Source organism: Nesoenas mayeri, assembly GCF_963082525.1.
Source record: "Nesoenas mayeri genome assembly, chromosome: 36".
NCBI lineage: Eukaryota > Metazoa > Chordata > Aves > Columbiformes > Columbidae > Nesoenas > Nesoenas mayeri.
In genome coordinates this window covers 209,441-219,728 of record NC_137577.1, presented here as the reverse complement: position 1 = coordinate 219,728, position 10,288 = coordinate 209,441, and the positions used below count along the sequence as shown (strand labels likewise).

At 53.5% G+C, this 10,288-nt stretch overlaps 1 protein-coding gene across 1 annotated transcript in view; it reads left to right on the top strand.

Annotated features, from left to right (window-relative positions):
• Positions 1–417: 417 nt before the first annotated feature.
• Positions 418–10,288, top strand: part of SYT3 (synaptotagmin 3) — a gene marked incomplete at both ends in the record, with an annotated part of 18,776 nt that continues 8,905 nt past the window's right edge. Inside the window, 8 exon segments of the mRNA XM_080361669.1 lie at positions 418–571; positions 2,262–2,387; positions 3,704–3,790; positions 3,793–3,855; positions 3,858–3,940; positions 5,826–6,044; positions 7,994–8,114; positions 9,804–9,975. Of these exon segments, the coding sequence (XP_080217795.1) occupies positions 418–571; positions 2,262–2,387; positions 3,704–3,790; positions 3,793–3,855; positions 3,858–3,940; positions 5,826–6,044; positions 7,994–8,114; positions 9,804–9,975 (1,025 nt within the window).

Below are 10,288 nucleotides of genomic sequence, written 5' to 3'. Positions count from 1 at the left end.
ATATGTAGGTGTATGCAAGGTGTGTGTAAGGTGTGTGTAAGGTGTATGTAGGTGTATGTAAAGTGTGTAAAGGCTGTGTAAGGTGTATGTCGGTGTATGTAAGGTGTGTGTAGGTGTATGTAAGGTGCCTGTAGGTGTGTGTAGGTGTGTGTAAGGTGTGTGTAGGTGTATGTAAGGTGTATGTAGGTGTGTGTAGGTGTATGTAAGGTGTCTGTAGGTGTATGCAAGGAGTCTGTAGGTGTGTGTAAGGTGTATGTAAGGTGTGTGTAGGTGTATGTAAGGTGTGTGTAGGTATATGTAGGTGTGTGTAAGGTGTGTGTAAGGTGTATGTAGGTATATGTAGGTGTGTGTAGGGGTGTGTAAGGTGTATGTAGGGGTGTGTAGGTGTGTGTAAGGTGTGTGTAACCCCATGCAGACATGTCCGGGGACTACGAGGACGAGCTGTGCCGGGGGGCGCTGCGGCTGGTGCAGGAGCTCTGCTTCGCCCCCCGCGCCCGCCCCCCGCACCCCAAGTGCCTGGAGTTCACCGACCTGCTGCGGCACCGCGGCCACCCCCGGGGGGGGGACGGGGGTGAGGGGGCGGGGGGGACATGGGGGGGATGGGGGGACATGGGGGGACAGGGGAACATGGGGGGCATAGGGGGACATGGGGATATATCGGGGGGATATGGAGATATATGGGGATATGGAGATATATGGGGACAGGGGGGACATGGGGTATATGGGGGGATATGGAGATATATGGGGACATGGGGATGTGGGGATATGGGACATGGGGGGACATGGGGATATATGGGGGGATGTGGAGATATATGAGGATATAGGGATATGGGGACGTGGGGATATGGGACGTGGGGATATAGGGATATGGGACATGAGGGGACAGGGGGATGTGGGGATATATGGGGGGATATGGAGATATATGGGGGTGTGGGGATATGGGATATGGGGACGGGGGGACATGGGGACAGAGGGACATGGGACATGGGGATATGGGACATCAGGACATGGGGAATATATGGGGGATATGGAGATATATGGGGATATGGGACATGGGGATGTGAGGACAGGGGGATGTGGGGACGTGGGGATATAGGGATATGGGACATGGGGACAGGGGGACATGGGAATATATGGGGGGATATGGAGATACATGGGGATATGGGGACAGGGGGATATGGGACAGGGGGGGATGGGGGGACGGGGGGACAAGGGCATATGGAGATGTATTGGGACATGGGGATATGGGACATGGGGACAGGGGGCATGGGGATATATGGGGGGATATGGAGATATATGGGGACATGGGGATATGGGACATGGGTATATGGGGGACAGGGGGACAGGGGGACATGGGGATATATGGGGGGATATGGAGATATATGGGGTATGGGACATGGGGATGTGGGGACATGGGGACAGGGGGACATGGGGATATATGGGGAGATATGGAGATATATGGGGGTAATGGGGATATGGGGATGTGGGGATAATAGGACATGGGGATATAGGGATATGGGACATGGAGGAACATGGGGACAGGGGGACATGGGGGAACAGGGGGATATATGGGGATATGGAGATATATGGGGATATGGGACATGGGGATATGGGGATATAGGGATATGGGACAGGGGGACATGGGGATATATGAGGGGATATGGAGATATATGGGGACAGGGGGACATGGGACATAGGGATATGGGACATTGGGACATGGGGATATGGGGACATGGGACAGGGCAACATGGGGATATTGGGATATGGGGACAGGGGGATATGGAGATATAGGGACATGGGGACGGGGGGGACAGGGGGACATGGGGATATATGGGGGATATGGAGATATATGGGGGACATGGGACATGGGGATATAAGGATATGGGACATGGGGATATATGGGGGATATGGAAATATATGGGGACAGGGGGATATGGGGATATGGGACATGAGGGGACAAGGGGATGTGGGGATATATGGGGGGATGTGGGGATATATGGGGATATGGATATATATGGGGATATGGGACATGGGGATATATGGAGATATATGGGGACAGGGGGATATGGGACAGGGGGGACATGGGGATATATGGGGGGATATGGGGATATATGGGGATATGGGACATGGGGACAGGGGCTCCCTCGGGTGCCCCCCCCCCACTCACCTATGTCTCCCCTCTTTCTCCCCCCCCCCCCCCCCACCCCCCCCCGAACTCCTGGGTCCCTCCCCGAACTCCTGGGTCCCTCCCCCCCCCCCAGAGGTGTCCGTCAGTCTGCTGTCCGTCATCGTCACCTTCTGCGGGATCGTCCTTTTGGGGGTGTCCCTGTTCGTGTCCTGGAAGCTCTGCTGGCTCCCCTGGCGCCACAAGGGGGGGCCACAAGGGGGTGGCCCCCCCCCCGCAAAGACCCCCCCCAAACCTTAATGGGGGTGGGGGGGGCACCTTTTGGGGACCCCCTGACTGAACGGGGTGGGGGGGGGGAGGGGGGACTCGAAGCGCCCCCCCCCGAGCGGTGTTATTTGGATATGGGGCCGTGTCCTGAGGGGGGGGGAGGGGGGAAGGTTGGGGGGCCCCCCCTTCCCCCCCCCCCCAGGGCAGGGGACACCCAAGTGGGGGCATCCATGGGTCACCCCGATTTAGGGGGGGACGCGGCGGGGGGGGGCGTTGAGCAGCGCGACGTCGCGCAGCAACATGTGGGGGCGCTGGGGAGCAGGTAGGGGGGGTATAGGGACATATAGGGGGTATGGGGAGTATAGGGATATGGGGGGGCTTGGGGATATATGGGGGTATAGGGGGTATGGGGATATGGGGGGGTAAGGGGGTATGGGGGGTATGGGGGGTTATTGGGGGTATGGGGATATGGGGGGTATTGGGGGTATGGGGATATGGGGGGTATTGGGGATATTGGGGGGTATGGGGATATGGGGGATATGGGGGGGTATAGGGATATATGGGGGGGTATGGGGATATGGGGGGGTATGGGTGTATAGGGGGTATGGGGGGTACGGGGATATGGGGGGTATTGGGGTAGTGGGGGGTATGGGGACATATAGGGGGTATGGGGATATGGGGGGGTATGGGGATATGGGGGGGTATGAGGGTATGGGGCATATGGGGACATATGGGGGGTATGGGGGATATGGGGGGTATAGGGATATATGGGGGGGTATGGGATACGGGGGGTATGGGTATATAGGGGGTATGGGGGGTACGGGGATATGGGGAGTATTGGGGGTAGTGGGGGGTATGGGGACATATGGGGAGTATGGGGATATGGGGGGGTATGGGGATATGGGGGGTATGAGGGTATGGGGCATATGGGGACATATGGGGGGTATGGGGATATGGGGTGGTATAGGGATATATGGGGGGGTATGGGATACGGGGGGTATGGGTATATAGGGGGTATGGGGGGTACGGGGATATGGGGGGTATTGGGGGTAGTGGGGGGTATGGGGACATATGGGGGGTATGGGGATATGGGGGGGTATGGGGATATGGGGGGCTATGAGGGTATGGGGCATATGGGAACATATGGGGGGGACATGGGGCCATATGGAGGGCACAGGGGGACATGGGGATATATGGGGGGGACCTGGGAACATATGGGGGGCACATGGGGCCATATGTGGGTGACCCCCTATTTCTCCCCCCCCCCATAGCCCCCCGGTACCCGAAGACAAACCGGACCCCCCCCCCCAGCGCCCCGGGGTTGGGTCAGATCCAGCCCCGAGCTTTACGGGGACGGGGACGGGGCCCGCGGGGCCGCGCCGACGTGCGGCCGCCTGGCGTGGCGCTGCGCTACGCCTACGGCTCCCAGCAGCTCCTGGTTCGAGTCCTGCGTGCGGCGGAACTGCGCCCAAGGATCCCAACGGGCTCAGCGACCCCTACGTGAAGATCCACCTGCTGCCCGAGCGCAAGAAGAAGTGCCAGACTAAGGTGGGGGGGATGGGGGGGGTGGGGGGAATGGGGGGGGAATGGGGTGAATGGGGATAAAGGGGTGGGGGGGGTAATGGGAGGGAATGGGGATAATGGGGGGAATGGGATAATGGGGGGTGGGGGGAAAGGGGGGGAAATGTGGATAATGGGGGGTAATGGGGTGAATGGGATAATGGGGGGAATGGGGTAATGGGGTGAATGGGATAATGGGGGGAATGGGATAATGGGGGTGGGGGGGAAGGGGGGAAATGTGGATAATGGGGTGAATGGGATAATGGGGGGGAATGGGGTAATGGGGTGAATGGGATAATGGGGGGAATGGGAGTAGAGGGGAATGGGGATAATGGGGGGAATGGGGGGAGTAGGGGGAATGGAGTGAATAGGGATAAAGGGGTGGTGGGGGTGTAATGGGGGGAGTGGGGGTATTGGGGTGAATGGGATAATGGGGTGAATGGGATAATGGGGAGAATGAGGTGAATGGGGATAAAGGGGTGGGGGGGAATGGGGGTAATGGGGTGAATGGGGTGAATGGGGTGAATGGGGTAATGGGGTGAATGGGGTAATGGGGTGAATGGGGATAATGGGGGCAATGCGGTGAATGGGATAATGGGGTGAATGGGGGTATTGGGGTGAATGGGGATAATGGTGTGTGGGGGTAATGGGGTGAATGGGGATAATGGGGTGAATGGGGATAAAGGGGTGATTAGAGTGAATGGGGTAATGGGGGTGAATGGGATAATGGAGTGAATGGGGCAATGGGGTGAGGGGGATAACGGGGGGAATGGGGTGAATGGGGATAATGGGATGAGGGGGCAATGGGGTGAATGGGGCAATAATGGGGTGAATGGGGATAACGGGGTGAATGGGGTGAATGCGGGTAATGGGGTGAATGGGTGTATTGGGGTGAATGGGATAACAGGGTGAATGGAGATAATGGGGTGAGGGGGTGAATGGGAATAAAGGGGTGAAGGGGTGAATGGGGATAATGGGGGGAATGGGATAATGGGGTGAATGGGGATAAAGGGGTGGGGGGGATAATGGGGTGAATGGGGATAAAGGGGTGGGAGGGTAACGGGGTGAATGGGGATAACGGGGTGAATGGGTGTATTGGGGTGAATGGGTCAATGGGGTGAATGGGGGTAATGGGGTGAATGGGTGTATTGGGGATAATGGGGTGAATGGGGTGAATGGGGATAATGGGGGGAATGGGATAACAGGGTGAATGGGATAATGGGGTGAATGGGGATAATGGGGGGAATGGGGTAATGGGGTGAATGGGGCAATGGGCTGAGGGGGATAACGGGGGGAATGGGGTGAATGGGGATAATGGGGTGAGGGGGCAATGGGGTGAATGGGGCAATAATGGGGTGAATGGGGATAACGGGGTGAATGGGGTGAATGGGAGTAATGGGGTGAATGGGTGTATTGGGGTGAATGGGATAACGGGGTGAATGGAGATAATGGGGTGAGGGGGTGAATGGGGATAAAGGGGTGAAGGGGTGAATGGGGATAATGGGGGGAATGGGATAATGGGGTGAATGGGGATAAAGGGGTGGGGGGGATAATGGGGTGAATGGGGATAAAGGGGTGGGAGGGTAACTGGGTGAATGGGGATAACGGGGTGAATGGGGTGAATGGGGGTAATGGGGTGAATGGGTGTATTGGGGTGAATGGGGATAATGGGGTGAATGGGGACAATGGGGTGAATGGGGATAATGGGGTGAATGGGGACAATGGGGTGAATGGGCTGAGTGGGATGAATGGGTACAAATGGAAATCCCGGCCCGGACTACCCTCAATACTCCGGATCCGGATCCACCACCACACTCCCCATTTCCCTGGGGGGGTTTTCCCACGCGCCGAGTCCATTTTTTGGGGTCCCCAGGTGCACCGTCGCACCCTGAACCCCGTTTTCGAGGAGACGTTCAGCTTCGGGGTGCCCTTCGCCGAGCTGCCCTCGCGCCGCCTGCACTTCAGCGTCTACGACTTCGACCGCTTCTCGCGCCACGACCTGATCGGGCACGTGGTGCTGGACAACCTGCTGGAGGCCGTGGAGCGCGGCGCCGACGTGCCCATCTGGAGGGACATCCTGGAGGCCGCGGGGGTGAGCGGTGACATAGGGGGCGCGTTTGCGTGTGTGTTTGCATATGCATTTGCATGTGCGTTTGCATGTGCGTTTGTATGTGCATTCGCATGTGTGTTTGTATATGCATTTACATGTGCATTTGCATGTGTGTTTGTATATGCATTTACATGTGTGTTTGTATGTGCATTTACATATGCATTTACATGTGTGTTTGTAAGTGCTTTTACATATGTGTTTGTATGTGCCTCTACATATGTGTTTGCATGTGTGTTTGTATGTGCATTCACATATGCGTTTGCATGTGTGTTTGTATGTGCTTTTACATATGTGTTTGTATGTGCCTCTAGATGTGCGTTTGCATGTGGGTTTGTATGTGCATTTACATATGCATTTGCATGTGTATTTGCATGTGTGTTTGTATGTGCATTTGCATGTGTGTTTGCATGTGTGTTTGTATGTGCATTCACATGTGCGTTTGCATGTGTGTTTGTATATGCATTTACATGTGCATTCACATATGTGTTTGCATGTGCATTCACATATGCGTTTGCATGTGCATTTGCATATGCATTTGTAGGTGTGTTTGCATGTGCATTCACATATGCATTTGCATGTGTGTTTGTATATACATTTACATGTGCATTTGCATGTGTGTTTGCATGTGCATTCACATGTGCGTTTGCATGTGTGTTTGCATGTGCGTTTGCATGTGTGTTTGTATGTGCATTTACATATGCATTTGCATGTGTGTTTGTATGTGCTTTTACATATGTGTTTGTATGTGCTTTCACATGTGCGTTTGCATGTGTGTTTGCATGTGCATTCACATATGCGTTTCATGTGTGTTTGCATGTGCGTTTGCATGTGTGTTTGCATGTGCATTCACATATGCGTTTCATGTGTGTTTGCATGTGCGTTTGCATGTGTGTTTGTATAGGCATTTACATATGCATTTGCATGTGTGTTTGCATGTGCATTTGCATGTGTGTTTGTATAGGCATTTACATATGCATTTGCATGTGTGTTTGTATGTGCTTTTACATATGTGTTTGTATGTGCCTTTACATATGCATTTGCATGTGCGTTTGTATGTGCCTTTACATATGCATTTGCATGTGTGTTTGTATGTGTATTTGCATATGCGTTTGCATGTGTGTTTGCATGTGTGTTTGCATGGGCATTCACATGTGCGTTTGCATGTGCCCTTACATATGTGTGTGTAAATGCGTTTGTAGGTGTGTTTGCATGTGCGTTTACATATGTGTGTGTAATTGCATTTGTAGGTGCGTATGTGCATTTGCGTGTGCCTTTGCATATGTGTTTGCATGTGCATTTACATATGCGTTTGTATGTGCCTTTACATACGTGTTTGCATGTGCATTTACATATGTGTTTGTGCATTTACATGTGTATTTGCATGTGTGTTTGTATGTGCGGTTACATATGTTTGTGTAAATACATTTGTAGGTGCATGTGTAGGTGCCTTTGCATGTACGTTTGCACGTGCATTTACATAAGCATTTGCATGTGCATTTGCATGTGCATTTGCATACACATTTGCATATGCATTCACGTATGTATTTACATGTGCATTTGCACATGCACTTACATATGCGTTTGTAAATGCATTTGCATGTGCATTTGTAAGTGCATTTGTAAGTGCATTTGTAATGTTTGCATGTGCATTTGTAGATGATTTGGTATATGCATTTGCATATGGATTTCCATATGCATTTGCATGTGCATTTGCATGTGCATTTGCGTGTGCATTTACATGTGCATTTACATATGCATTTACATATGCACGTACATTTGTAGGTGCGTTTGTATGTGCAATTGTCGATGATTTGCTGTGTGCGTTTGCATGTGCATTTGCACTTATAGATACATTTGTCTGTGCATTTGCATGCTCATTTGCATGCTCATTTGCATGCTCATTTGCATGCGCACCCATCCTGCCCCCCCAGGAGAAGGCGGAGCTGGGCGAGCTGAACTTCTCGCTGTGTTACCTGCCCACGGCCGGGCGGCTCACGGTCACCGTCATCCGGGCCACCAACCTGCGCGCCATGGACCTCACCGGCTACTCGGGTACGGACGGACACACGGACGTGGGGACAGACTGGGGGATATGGGGACAGACAGGGGGATATGGGGATATATGGGGATATATGGGGACACGGGCTCACGGTCACCGTCATCCGGGCCACCAACCTGCGCGCCATGGACCTCACCGGATACTCGGGTACGGACGGACACGCGGACGTGGGGACAGACTAGGGGACATGGGGGTGTATGGGGGACAGGGAGATATGGGGATATATGGGGACAGGGGGACATGGGGGTGTATGGGGGACATGGGTCTATGTGTCTCTATGGGTCTCTATGTGTCTCTATGGGTCCCTATGGGTCTCTATGGGTGTCTATGATCTCTATGGTCTCTATGGGTCTATACGTATCTCTATGTGTCTCTATGTGTCTCTATGGGTCTCTATGGGTCTCTATGGGTCTCTATGGGTCTCTTCAGGTCCCTATGGGTCTCTATGGGTCTCTATGGGTCTCTATGGGTCTCTATGGGTCTCTTCAGGTCCCTATGGGTCTCTATGTGTCTCTATGTGTCTCTTTGGGTCACTATGGGTCTCTATGGCTCTCTATGGGTCTCTATGTGTCTCTATGGGTCGCTATGGGTTCACCATTGGTCTCTATGTGTCTCTGTGGGTTCACCATGGGTCACTATGGGTCTCTATGGGTTCACCATTGGTCTTTATGGGCTCTCTATGTGTCTCTATGTGTCTCTATGGGTCTCTATGGGTCTCTATGTGTCTCTATGGGTCTCTATGTGTCTCTATGGGTCTCTTTGGGTCACTATGGGTCTCTATGGGTTCACCATTGGTCTCTATGGGCTCTCTATGTATCTCTATGGGTCTCTATGGGTCTCTATGGGTCTCTTTGGGTCACTATGTGTCTCTATGGGTTCACCATTGGTCTCTATGGGTCGCTATGGGTTCACTATGGGTCTCTACGGCTCTCTATGGGTCTCTTCAGGTCCCTATGGGTCTCTATGTGTCTCTATGGGTCCCTATGGGTCTCTATGGGTCTCTTCAGGTCTCTATGGGTCTCTTTGGGTCACTATGGGTCTCTATGGGTCTCTATGTGTCTCTATGGGGTCTCTATGTGTCTCTTTGGGTCACTATGGGTCTCTATGGCTCTCTATGGGTCCCTATGCATCTCTTTGGGTCTCTATGTGTCTCTATGGGTCTCTATGTGTCTCTATGTGTCTCTGTGGGTCGCTATGGGTCTGCCCCACAGATCCCTACGTGAAGGCGTCCCTGATGTCCGAGGGTCTCTATGTGTCTCTATGGGTCCCTGTGGGTTCACCATTGGTCTCTATGGGTCTCTATGTGTCTCTATGGGTCTTTATGTGTCTCTATGTGTGTCTATGGGTCGCTATGGGTCTGCCCCACAGATCCCTACGTGAAGGCGTCCCTGATGTCCGAGGGTCTCTATGGGTCTCTGTGGGTCTCTTTGGGTCCCTATGGGTCTCTATGGGTCTCTATGTGTCACCATGGCTCTCTGTGGGTCCCTATGGGTCTCTATGTGTCTCTATGGGTCGCTATGGGTCTGCCCCACAGATCCCTACGTCAAGGCGTCCATGATGTCCGAGGGTCTCTATGTGTCTCTATGTGTCTCTATGGGTTCACCATTGGTCTCTATGGGTCTCTATGTGTCTCTATGGGTTCACCATGTGTGTCTATGGGTCGCTATGGGTCTGCCCCACAGATCCCTACGTGAAGGCGTCCCTGATGTCCGAGGGCCGGCGGCTGAAGAAGCGCAAGACGTCCATCAAGAAGAACACGCTGAACCCCAGTTACAACGAGGCGCTGGTGTTCGACCTCCCCCAGGACAGCGTGCGCCTCGTGGGGCTCACCATCGCCGTCATGGACTACGACTGGTCAGTGTGGGGCCCGGACGCCTGGGTCCCCGAGCTATGGGGCTGGGGGGGTGTGGGGAGAGTCTTGGTGCAAGGGGTTTTGCATAAGAAGCTGCACAAGGTTGGTTTCACCAGCATCAATGGGGGTTATAATGGCGCCCGGACGCCTGGGTCCCCTCGCTATGGGGCTGGGAGGGTGTGAGGAGAGCCCATGTTGATGATGATGATGACGATGTTGTTGATGATGATGATGTTGATGGTGATGATGATGATCTCCCCATTGATGTCCCATGATGATGACGATGATGTTGATGATGACGATGATGATGATGAC